This window comes from Oncorhynchus mykiss, chromosome 23, assembly GCF_013265735.2.
Source record: "Oncorhynchus mykiss isolate Arlee chromosome 23, USDA_OmykA_1.1, whole genome shotgun sequence".
In the NCBI taxonomy this organism is placed as follows: Eukaryota; Metazoa; Chordata; class Actinopteri; order Salmoniformes; family Salmonidae; genus Oncorhynchus; species Oncorhynchus mykiss.
The window spans coordinates 20230109-20242355 of NC_048587.1; the positions used below are offsets into that span (position 1 = coordinate 20230109).

Consider the following 12247-nt stretch of genomic DNA (forward strand, 5'->3'; position numbering starts at 1 on the left):
TCGGGTAGCCTTCCACAAGCTTCCCAAAATAAGTAGGGTGAATTTTGGCCCACTCCTTCTGACAGAGCTAGTGTAAATGAGTCAGGTTTGTCGGCCTCCTTGCTCGCACACGCTTTTTCAGTTCTACCCACAAATGTTCTATGGAATTGAGAAGAGGGCTTTGTGATGGCCACTCCAATACCTTGACTTTGTTGTCTTTAAGCCATTTTGCCACAACTTTGGAAGTTTGCTTGGGGTCATTGTTCATTTGAAAGACCCATTTGCGACCAAGCTTTAACTTCCTGACTAATGTCTTGAGATGTTGCTTCAATATATCCACATAATTTTCCTGCCTCATGATGCCATCTATTTTGTGAAGTGCACCAGTCCCTCCTGCAGCAAAGCAACCCCACAACATGATGCTGCCATCCCTGTGCTTCACGGTTCAGATGTTGTTCTTTGGCTTGCAAGCCTCCCCCTTTTTCTTCCAAACATAAAGATGGTCATTATGGCCAACATTTCTGTTTTTGTTTCATCAGACCTGAGGACATTTCTCAAAATCTTTGTCCCCATGTTCAGTTGCAAACCGTAGTCTGGCTTTTTTTTATGGCGGTTTTGGAGGAGTGGCTTCTTCCTTCCTGAGCGGCCTTTCAGGTTATGTCGATATAGGACTCGTTTTACTGTGGGTATAGATACTTTTGTACCTGTTTCCTCCAGCATCTTCACAAGGTTGTTCGGGGGTTTATTTGCACTTTTTGCACCAATATTACTTTCATCTCCAGGAGACCGAACACGTCTCCTTCCTGAGCGGTGTGATGACTGCGTGGTCCCATGGTGTTTATACTTGCATACTATTGTTTGTACAGATGAACGTGGTACCTTCAGGCATTTGGAAATTTCTCCCAAGGATGAATCAGACTTGTGGAGGTCTACAATTGGCTGATTTCTTTTGATTTTCCCACGATGTCAAGCAAAGAGGCATGGAGTTTGAAGGTAGGCCTTGAAATACATCCACAGGTACACCTCCAATTGACTCAAATGATGTCAATTAGACTAATTGACATCACCTCAGAAGCTTCTTAAAGCCAGGACATAATTTTCGGGAATTTTCCAAGCTATTTAACGGCACAGTCAATTTAGTGTATGTGAACTTCTGACCCACTGGCATTGTGATACAGTGAAATAATCTGTCTGTAAACAATTGTTGGAAAAATTATTTGTCATGCACAAAGTAGATGTCCTAACCGACTTGCCAAAACTATAGTTTAACTAGTTTTAATGAATAGTTTTAATTATGTAAACTTCCGACTTCAACTATATGTACAGTGGGGCAAAAAGTATTTAGTCAGCCACCAATTGTGCAAGTTCTCCCACTTAAAAAGATGAGAGGCCTGTAATTTTCATCATAGATACACTTCAACTATGACAGACAAAATGAGAAGCAAAAAATCCAGAAAATCACATTGTAGGATTTAATGAATTTATTTGCAAATTATGGTGGAAAATAAATATTTGGTCACCTACAAACAAGCAAGATTTCTGGCTCTCACAGACCTGTGACTTCTTTAAGAGGCTCCTCTGTCCTCTGCTCGTTACCTGTATTAATGGCACCTGCTTGAACTTGTTATCAGTATAAAAGACACCTGTCCACAACCTCAAACAGTCACACTCCAAACTCCACTATGGCCAAGACCAAAGAGCTGTCAAAGGACACCAGAAACAAAATTGTAGACCTGCACCAGGCTGGGAAGACTGAATCTGCAATAGGTAAGCAGCTTGGTTTGAAGAAATCAACTGTGGGAGCAATTATTAGGAAATGGAAGACATACAAGACCACTGATAATCTCCCTCGACATGGGGCTCCACGCAAGATCTCACCCCGTGGGGTCAAAATGATCACAAGAACGGTGAGCAAAAATCCCAGAACCACACGGGGGGACCTAGTGAATGACCTGCAGAGAGCTGGGACCAAAGTAACAAAGCCTACCATCAGTAACACAATACACCGCCAGGGACCCAAATCCTGCAGTGCCAGACGTGTCCCCCTGCTTTAGCCAGTACATGTCCAGGCCCGTCTGAAGTTTGCTAGAGAGCATTTGGATGATCCAGAAGAAGATTGGGATAATGTCATATGGTCAGATGAAACCAAAATATAACTTTTTGGTAAAAACTCAACTTGTCGTGTTTGGAGGACAAAGAATGCTGAGTTGCATCCAAAGAACACCATGCCTACTGTGAAGCATGGGGGTGGAAACATCATGCTTTGAGGCTGTTTTTCTGCAAAGGGACCAGGACGACTGATCCGTGTAAAGGAAAGAATGAATGGGGCCATGTATCGTGAGATTTTGAGTGAAACCTCCTTCCATCAGCAAGGGCATTGAAGATGAAACGTGGCTGGGTCTTTCAGCATGACAATGATCCCAAACACACCGCCCGGGCAACGAAGGAGTGGCTTCGTAAGAAGCATTTCAAGGTCCTGGAGTGGCCTAGCCAATCTCCAGATCTCAACTCCATAGTAAATCTTTGGAGGGAGTTGAAAGTCTGTGTTGCCCAGCAACAGCCCCAAAACATCACTGCTCTAGAGGAGATCTGCATGGAGGAATGGGCCAAAATACCAGCAACAGTGTGTTGCTTCACCTTGTGAAGACTTACAGAAAACGTTTGACCTCTGTCATTGCCAACAAAGGGTAAATAAAGTATTGAGAAACTTTTGTTATTGACCAAATACTTATTTTCCACCATAATTTGCAAATAAATTCATAAAAAATGCTACAATGTGATTTTCTGGATTTTTTCCCTCATTTTGTCTGTCATAGTTGAAGTGTATCTATGATGAAAATTACAGGCCTCATCTTTTTAAGTGGGAGAACTTGCACAATTGGTGGCTGACTAAATACTTTTTTGCCCCACTGTATGTATGTCATAGCTCCCGAGTAGCGCAGCCGTCTAAGGCACTGCATCTCGGTGCAAGAGGCTTTACTTCAGTCCCTGGTTCGATTTTCAGGCTGTATCACAGCCGAACGTGATTGGGAGTGCCATAAGGCGGCGCAAAATTGGCCCAGCGTCATCCGGGTTTGGCCAGGGTAGGCCTTCGTTGTAAATAAGAATCGTTTCTTACCTGACTTGCCTAGTTAAATAAAGGTTCAATTTAAAAACAACTGGCAGCACCCGCAGCACAATCAATAGGAGGAGAGCAGTGGCTGGTGCTGAAAATATAGCTTGTTATGCAAGTGTTGCACACCAACAGATGGAGAAGACTGGTGTAGGTTGAGAAATTAATTTCAACAAAAATCTTCATTTTAATTTGACTTTACAAACAACAAGAGGGCTTAATTGGATACTTTCTTCGGAGCCTAGAGCTATATAAAATAACTTAACTGGCTGCGATAGGTTATGAGGCTTAACAGCCTAATAGAAGTAGGATTTTTTTTTACGCCAACTTAGTTGCAACTGGTCAAATGTAGCATCCTACATAAAACACTCATTTGAAGAAAAAAAGTCTGCACGTTCAAACTACAACAATGTACCTAATAATTAAAAGCGCACATTTGTAAATCCCAATCTCTAAAAGTAATTGGAAAGGTAGATACACATTTTTGACACAATAAAGAATGGAAACAAGATGTGGTTTTATTTACAGTAGTGATGGACAACTGGAGGCATTTTGCAAACATGTTTTCAAACGCTTGTTTCTCACAACTGTAGCAGGTGTAGCCCATCATGCAAATGTTTCCTATGAGCAGGACAATAGACTTTTTGTAACCCGGCTACTGTTGTGAAAACCCCTCAACCCCGCAATGTATTCGATGCTTAACTACTCTAAAGTGTTACATTTCTAACTGAAAACAGCAGTACAGTATGTCTTCAGCAACATCTTCATGCTTTCGTTAATAAATGAAACGAGAAAAAAGTCATTCAAATGCAGATGTTTATATAAACTATATTTTAGTCGCACTTCCACCCAGCTCCACGACCACAGGTAAAACCTTGCTGAGATGGATCAATGTATTTGTTTTCTTGTTGTATCGTCAATTTCTCTAGCCGAAACATCTTGATGGCCTTGACCAGTTTATCTTTTCTTGGCGGCGTTACGGATGAATGTTTTCAGTTGATGCCAAACAAGTTTGATTGGGTTTAAATCTGGAGACCTACATGTGGCGATGAACAAAATATTTCTTAGATATACTGTAGTCCTACCAAAGGTGTTGTAAGTCATGTATTTATTTGTATTATTTATTATTTAACCTTTTTATTTGACTACATAAAGGTCTACTTACTCTACTCTCCAGTTTATGCTCATTTGCAATGCAAACCCGGTCGTCAGTGCGTTTTGGGTCATTGTCTGCATTTGGAGAATTTTTTTTTTTTTTGCCTAACAGCCAAAATTAGGTACAATAATAGAAATATACATGTAAATAGGCCTAAACGTAACAATATTGCTATAAGCCAACCTCGAAAGAAACGATGTGTACACAGAAACACCTCTCTGACATAGGGTCCAGTAAATCTGTTGGTGATTTATTCCTCAAAGACATCTCGAGCCATGATACCTGAAAAAGGAGGCAAGAATGAATTATATTGCAACACATAATAGTCTGTGAGGTGTAAACTACAATATTTTATGTACCTTTTGCTTTGTAAATAGTTACCATCAAAAATCAAATATGGGCCTGTTCCCTGGCCAGAAATTGCCCCCCACACATTGAGCGGATGCTTGGGACTCTGCTTGCTTGATCTTCCTTTTTTCCCCTGCAGCAATTTTGAGCAAATTGCTCCAGGGCCATGGTTGATTCGTCTATGAAGATGACATTATTGAATGTCTTGCCAGCTTTGATCCATGCCTAGGCCTGCAGGACGCCAAGTTCTATGTTTGTCCTGAAGAATCATTGAGTCAAAACTACAGAACAGTACAAAACAAGTGAACACGCATGCTTAATGTTCTGATAATAACAAATAATATTTAACATTTCTTACTGAGCCTTTCCTTAAATCTATGCAAGTTTCTTCAACGGTCTTCTGACTGTAATTAGAGCGATGTTGATGTTGTGCCGTGATGCCAGCAGATTACAGATAGCCTTTTCCAAGCGCTCATCATCTTCATGAATATAAGCAAGCGATGTCTGCTAAATAACCAATTTAGGTTTCTCCAGAAATAAATATTTCTAAATAGACAATTAGAAAATGAGGGCACAGAAATGTTATGCTCTTAGTGTAACCTTTATTTAACTAGGAAATTCAGTTAAGAACACATTCTTACAAGGACAGCCTACTTGTGCCCTGTGGGGTTTCTATACCTAAATAGGCCAATACTGTACTGCTATACTGCTGACCGTCAAGTTGAATATTTTCTATTCCATCCTAATGGAAACCCAGACGGTTTTTAGTTTTTCTTAGAATAGAAAAGACATAATATTAATCAAATTAATTAAGCAAGTACCAGTCAAAAGTTTTGACACAGCTACTCATTCAAGGAATTATATTTTATTTTTACAATTTTCTACATTGTAGAATAATAGTGAAGACGTCACAACTATGAAATAACACCGGTCTCCCGGGTGCCCTGCATTCTGTAGTACAGACATGGCCTGCTCTCCTTTATGTGAGGAATTAGGCACTTCCCCATGTTTACTAAAGTATGTATTGTAGACTGCACAGTAGCCTAATAAACAAAAACACATTTCGTTAATAAAATAATGATAAAAAAAATACTCTTTCAAAATGCAGATGTTGATTTAGTTATGGATCCATAATGAATTACTATGGGAATAAATATCTCTGATTTATTGAAATATTGGAACAAAGTTGTCTAATGAAGACAAACCTTTTAGAGTCCTCCAATGCTGTAGCTCCTCCCGACACTCGTGTTGTACAGCGCCGTATTTTCCATCCTGACTAGAAATACCATAATATTAATCTAATTAATTAAGCCAAATTTCTTAATCAATCCCATATACTATGTTATTACAAAAAGGGTTTAAATTCTCTATTAATGCCATTGTGGAATACTATCAAATGCTTCTCAAAGATGCCCTCTGGTGGTCAAACTAGCAATAACTTGGCTGACGATTAAATGATGTGTCACAGAATGCTGCGGCAGCACGCAAGGTGTGCCGCAGTATGACGCAACTTTTAAAGGACAAACCACTAAGTGTTTCCACCGCGATTTCTCACATGATACCTTTTAGACCCACTAGACAAGGTGGGATCTTTTTGTGTTTTTTTTTTTACATTTTAAGAAGTTAAAACCTCTTATGGATAGGCGAGACGCTAGCGTCTCAACTGGCCAATTGCTGGGGGAAATGCAGAGCGCCAGATTCAAATAAAATGCTATAAAATTCAAACTTTCATTAAATCACACATGTAAGATACTGAAATAAAACTATACTCGTTGTGAATCCAGCCAACATGTCAGATTTTTAAAATGCTTTTCGGCAAAAGCATAAGAAGCTATTATCTGATAGCCTGCACCATCTGCAACAGACGTAAACAAAGGAGCTAGCATAGCAGGCGCTACACAAAACACTGAAATAAAACATGCATTACCTTTGACGAGCTTCTTTTGTTGGCACTCCAATATGTCCCATAAACATCACAATTGGTCCTTTTGTTTGATTAATTCCATCCATATATATCGAAAATGTTCATTTATAAAGCGTGTTTGATCCAGAAAAAAAACAGCTTACAAAAACGCAACGTCACTATAAAATATTTCAAAAGTTGCCTATAAAATAAGCAAACAGGAAACCGCTCACCTTGAGACGGTGCTCCTAGTGGCCGGAGACTTTAATGCAGGGGAACTTAAATCAGTTTGACCTAATCTCTATCAACATGTTAAATGCGCAACCAGAGGGAAAAATATTATAGATCACCCGTACTCCACACACAGAGACGGGTACAAAGCTTTCCCTCCATTTTGGTAAATCTGACCAAAATTCTATCTTCCTGCTTACAAGCAAAAATTAAAGCAGGAAGCACCAGAGACTCGGTCTATAAAAAAGTGGTCAGATGAAGCAGATGCTAAACTACAGGGCTGTTTTGCTATCACAGACTGGAGCATGTTCCGGGATTCTTCCGATTGCATTGAGGAGTACACCACATCAGTCACTGGCTTTATCAATAAGTGCATCGAGGACGTCGTCCCCACAGTGACTGTACGTACATACCCCAACCAGAAGCCATGGATTACAGGCAACAATAAGACACATCATGCTTGTGTTGCGTGTTTCAGTATTTGTTTGGCTGGTGTTTTTATATTTGCTATGCTCTAATACATTTTTTCATTAGAACTGCGCCTCTGGTATTACAAAAAAAAAAAAAAAGGATTATTATTTATTTAGTGTTTACACTGTTCCAAATGGTCAAATGTATATTTATAGTGATGCACTGATGTTACATTTTTGGCCGATATCCGTTATTTTCCTTGCCCCAAAAAAACGATACTGATATTTACAATTTAAGCGGCCATTTCAGCATTCTAGTAAATAGTTAACACACACGGACGCAGCGGTCTAAGGCACTGCATCTCAGTGTAAGAGGCGTTACTACAATCTCTGGTTCCAATCCAGGCACGTTGTCACATTCGGCTGTGATTGGGAGTCCCATAGGGCAACGCACAATTGGTCCAGTGTTGTTTTTGGCATTTACATATGTCCCCATTACCAGTAAAACATAATCAAAACCTATTTCTTTCACTTACTTGCTATGCTGTTACGTTAATTTGTTCAGTCGTTTCATATTTCAACCAGGATTTCATCATGCATGTCAAGCAGTGAAGTTTCAGCACTGTCTGTCCGTGGCCTCTCTTCCTCGGTGCACACGGTCACTATGTCCATTTCCATCTTGTCCAGCTGTGTATGTAACATCTCACGTAAACCCTGGTTTTCTTGTCTGCATCGAAATAGCGGTTCTTGTACTTAGCATCGAGCATGGTTGCGACACAGTAAAGCGAGAATGCCACCCAATTGTTTGTTCACAGCCTGTCGGCAGTTTTGTTCAGCAGGCGTTTCAATGCCATGACAGAGGGTATCAAGTCTGCTGCAGGCACAGTTGATGAGCTTATTTATCGAGTCAGCTCGAATGGTGCTAGCTAGTGTGTTCATGTTTCAAACATGTTCTCAAATGCTGTTGAAATGGCAGCAGCGGTATAACAACCAGCACATTCATGAGCATGCAATACTACTTTCCTCAGTACAAAATCCTCGACGACCCACTGCTGTCAGACTCGGCATGCTCATGGGGCTGATATCGCTGGTCCAAATGTCAGTCGTGAAGCTAATAGCAGTGACGATATTACTGTGTAACTCCGGTAGGGCAACATCTGAAAAATAGCGCACTTGGTAGTGTGTACAGGTGCTCGACCATTTTGACAATCAACCGTTCTCTGTCGTGGGTGATGTTGACTTTCGCGACTGGTCGAGCACCTGTACACACTACCAAGTGCGCTATTTTTCAGGCAATGAATTCCATTATCTTGGTGTTAATGAATGTCGCCTTTGAGTTGTCTCGCTGAAATGTTATTACTCTTTCAAATGACTGCTTGGCTTGACTGCTCGAGCCACACAGTAGACATTGTGGGCTCGTTTAGGAATGCTGTGTTGCATGTGTAGCGCAAACTTTTTTGTGGCGCCATTACGTCATGTACCGACGTTATATAGATAACACGTCAGCTTTGACATTGTGAAAAACCATCGGCGTTGAACTAGACATCGGGCCGATGTTGGTATTTTTTAGCTAATATCGTCCGATTCCGATATGTTCACCGATATATCATGCATCCGTAATAATAATAATCACCCTCTTTCTTGATCTCCTTTTTGTTATTATCGTTATAATAAGTAATTTCGTTAGCATTAGTAGACTTAGTATAGCAGCCTTGTATAACCACCATCGAACTGTAGGCCTAAGAGCACATCCTCTTTTAGTCTTAATACCTTAACTTACTTAGGCATATATGCCAATACTTATATAGGCTACTTTGTCAGTCATTAATTTGTTCATGTCATCACACAGCATACGAGTCATTTAATGATGTGAAATGCAATCAAGCATTTTAAATTAAAATAACAACGCAACCATTGAATAAATAGCTTAAACTATAACTGAACCGTTCCATTTCGGTAATTGCATTCACAAATGCATGCGACTGGTTTTTAGTCTTTGCTGTAATAAAGGACTTACAAAAATAATCGAATTGCTACAACACTCTACACTTAATTTATCCAGTGTTTACACTGTTCCAAATGGTTGGAAACTATATTGTAATCGATACAGCACCTCTTTGGAACACATAATATGCATCAGCGATAAACACTGATGTTCTGTGGTAGTCGCTGCACCAGGGAGGAGACAATGGGTGCTAGTCTTTTTATTTAATTTTAATCTTCTTTTTTTCCCTTCACAAGTTTGAGCCAGGCACAATCAAATCAATTGCGATCGGACTCCCTCTAGTCACTTGTCTTAATTATTTCATCTAACAGAGCTCTTAAAGCATTAGACAAGCTCAGTGCATATATTGGGCTGCAGGTGACCTAGTGGTTAGAGCGTTGGGCCAGTAACCGAAAGATTGCTAGATCGAATCCCCAAGCTGCGAAGGTAAACATTTGTCGTTCTTCCCCTGAACAAGGCAGTTTACCCACGGTTCCCCGGTAGGCCGTCATTGTAAATAAGAATTTGTTCTTAACTGACTTGCTAGTTAAATAAAGCTTAAGAAAAAAATATATATAGTTGATTTTGATATTAAGCACAAGTGTCTATATATGAAAAAATATGTTTAAAAATGTAGACCGATTGGACAAAAGAACAGGTCGAAAAAAGATATTTTGTGTTGTCTGGAATAGCCCTGTCTCCCTCACACAGGATTGGGTGACCTACTTGTTCAGTCTTATTTAAAAGTGATGTCTGTAACAGTATATGTTGTTCTATAACCAGTGAGTGACCCAACACATGACTCTCACAGGTTTCTACTCATGCACATGTTTTAGCCCTGGTTCCATTGCTGAGAACCAGGGCAGAAGAATCCACTCTACTGGCCGTCAGAGTGCCAACCTGCACTCTGTTACATCAAGATCATTTTATTGCCCCATTTCATTTAGCACCCATTGCTTTAGCTTGCTATGTGGTGAATGTTTTCTGTATCAAAAGAAATACACTCCCCTTGCAAATCCAAAGCAGGACCAAGGCCTGGTATTTGCAGTTTACCTAACATCGGGCATCTCTTCCTTGGCCGGATCCCAAGTCACACTGCTGGATTTGCCTTTTCACCCTGGATTTGCCTTTTCACTTTCCCAGTGACTTGTCACAGAATGGCATACATTGTATAATATATGTGCATTTGCGCGAACCCTGGTTGTATACTTTTAACTGCTGTACCAACAGGGAAGGGATGCAGTATTACTAAAATGACACACGGAAGGGACACCCTTCTCTCTCCTTCCCTAACACTGTCTGTCGCTCTCTCTCTCTCTCTCTCCAGTGGGCAACAGTGACATTCCATCTTCCACACCATGTGCTAAAGTTGGTCGCCAGTGCCATCGTGAATGAGCTGAAGAAGATAAACCAGAATGTCGCTGCCTTGTCTGTGGCCTCGTTCATAATGGACAGACTCTCCTACCTCTTACCAAGCGCACGGCCTGAGCTGGGGGTGGGCCCAGGGCGCTCTGTAGATAGGTGAGCAGGACCTTAAACCATGACAAACCTCACCGTGCACCACAGAGGCGTGAAAATCACTGAATTAACTTTTATCTCTCCATTACCAATTTTATGTTTTGCCGTCATTTCTGAATGAATAAGGTATTGACTCTTGCTGTCTGTCTTTCAGATCATTAATGTACAGTGAAGCCAATAGGAGAGAAACGTTCATGTCATGGCCCCACGCCGGGTACAGGTGGGCACAGCCTGACCCTATGGCCCAAGCAGGATTTTACCACCAGGTAGGCAGTGTAAGGACACCGTCTCCCATCAGCTCTCTGTCTCTAATGCTTACATATTCATTTATTTACTATTTCATCCTCCTATTACATGTTTATCATGCATGCACACAAGTTTGCATGCTGTTTGACAGACACGTTGCTGTATGGCACACTATTGCTGACGCAGTATAAAATATATTTATTGCTGTTCATAAAGTGTAATAGATTAGTACTTGACTTGGAGTTTCTCACTGTTTGGAAATGCCTTCTCTCTCTTCGTTCCCTCTGCAGCCTGCCTCCACCGGTGATGACAGGGCCATGTGTTTCACATGCAGTGTCTGCCTAGTGTGTTGGGAGCCCACAGATGAACCATGGTGAGTGACACATACTGTGCATTTGGAAAGTACTCAGACCCCTTGACCTATTCCACATTTTGTTACATTACAGCCTTATTCTAAAATAGATTAAAAAAAAATAAAAAATCAGCCCCATCAAATACCCTATAATGACAAAGCTAAAACATTTTTTGTTGCAAATGTGTATATATATTTAAAAAAAACGATCACATTTGAAGTATTCAGACCCTTTACGCAGTACTTTGTTGAAGCACCTTTGTCAGCGATTACAGCCTTGTGTCTTCTTGGGTATGACCATATAAGCTTGGCACACTTGTATTTGGAGTTTCTCCCATTCCTCTCAAGCTCTGTCAGGTTGGATGGGGAGCATCACTGCACAACTATTTTCAGGTCTCTCTAGAGATGTTCGGTCAGATTCAAGTCTGGCCTCTGGCTGGGCCACTCAAGGACATTCAGAGACTTGTCCCGAAGCCACTCCTGCATTGTCTTGGCTGTTTGCTTAGGGTCATTGTCCTGTTTGGAAGGTGAACCTTCGCCCCAGTCTGAGGTCCTGAGCGCTCTGGAGCAGGTTTCCATCAATGATCCCTCTGTATTTTGCTTCGTTCATCTTTTCCTCGATCCTCCTAGTCCCCAAGTTCAATCTTGGTTTCATCAGACCAGAGAATCTCGTTTCTCATGGTCAGAGAGGCTTTAGGTGTTTTTTGGCAAACTCCAAGCGGGCTGTCATGTGCCTTTTACTGAGGTGGGGCTTCTGTCATTGTAGGCCTGATTGGAGTGCTGCGGAGATGGTTGTCCTTCTGGAAGGTTATCTCCACAGAGGAACTCTGGAGCTCTGTCAGAGTGACCGTCAGGTTCTTGGTCACCTCCCTGACCAAGGCCCTTCTCCCCTGACTGCTCAGTTTGGCTGGGTGGCCAGATCTAGCAAGACTCTTGGTGGTTCCAAACTTCTTCCATTTAAGATTGATGGAAGCCACTGTTCTTGGACCTTCAATGCCGTAGAAATGT

General features: G+C 41.1%; 1 protein-coding gene across 20 annotated transcripts in view; it reads left to right on the top strand.

Moving 5' to 3' along the window:
- Positions 1-12247, top strand: part of LOC110502424 (baculoviral IAP repeat-containing protein 6) — a 140767-nt gene that overhangs the window by 21491 nt on the left and 107029 nt on the right. For 17 of the 20 annotated variants that reach the window (XM_036959768.1, XM_036959775.1, XM_036959781.1 and 14 more), the window contains exons 4-6: positions 10451-10644; positions 10796-10916; positions 11178-11260. In XM_036959768.1, coding sequence (XP_036815663.1) covers positions 10451-10644; positions 10796-10916; positions 11178-11260 — 398 coding nt within the window. The remainder of the gene's footprint in view (positions 1-10450; positions 10645-10795; positions 10917-11177; positions 11261-12247) is intronic. The other 3 variants (XM_036959773.1, XM_036959778.1, XM_036959789.1) reach the window with 1 other exon arrangement.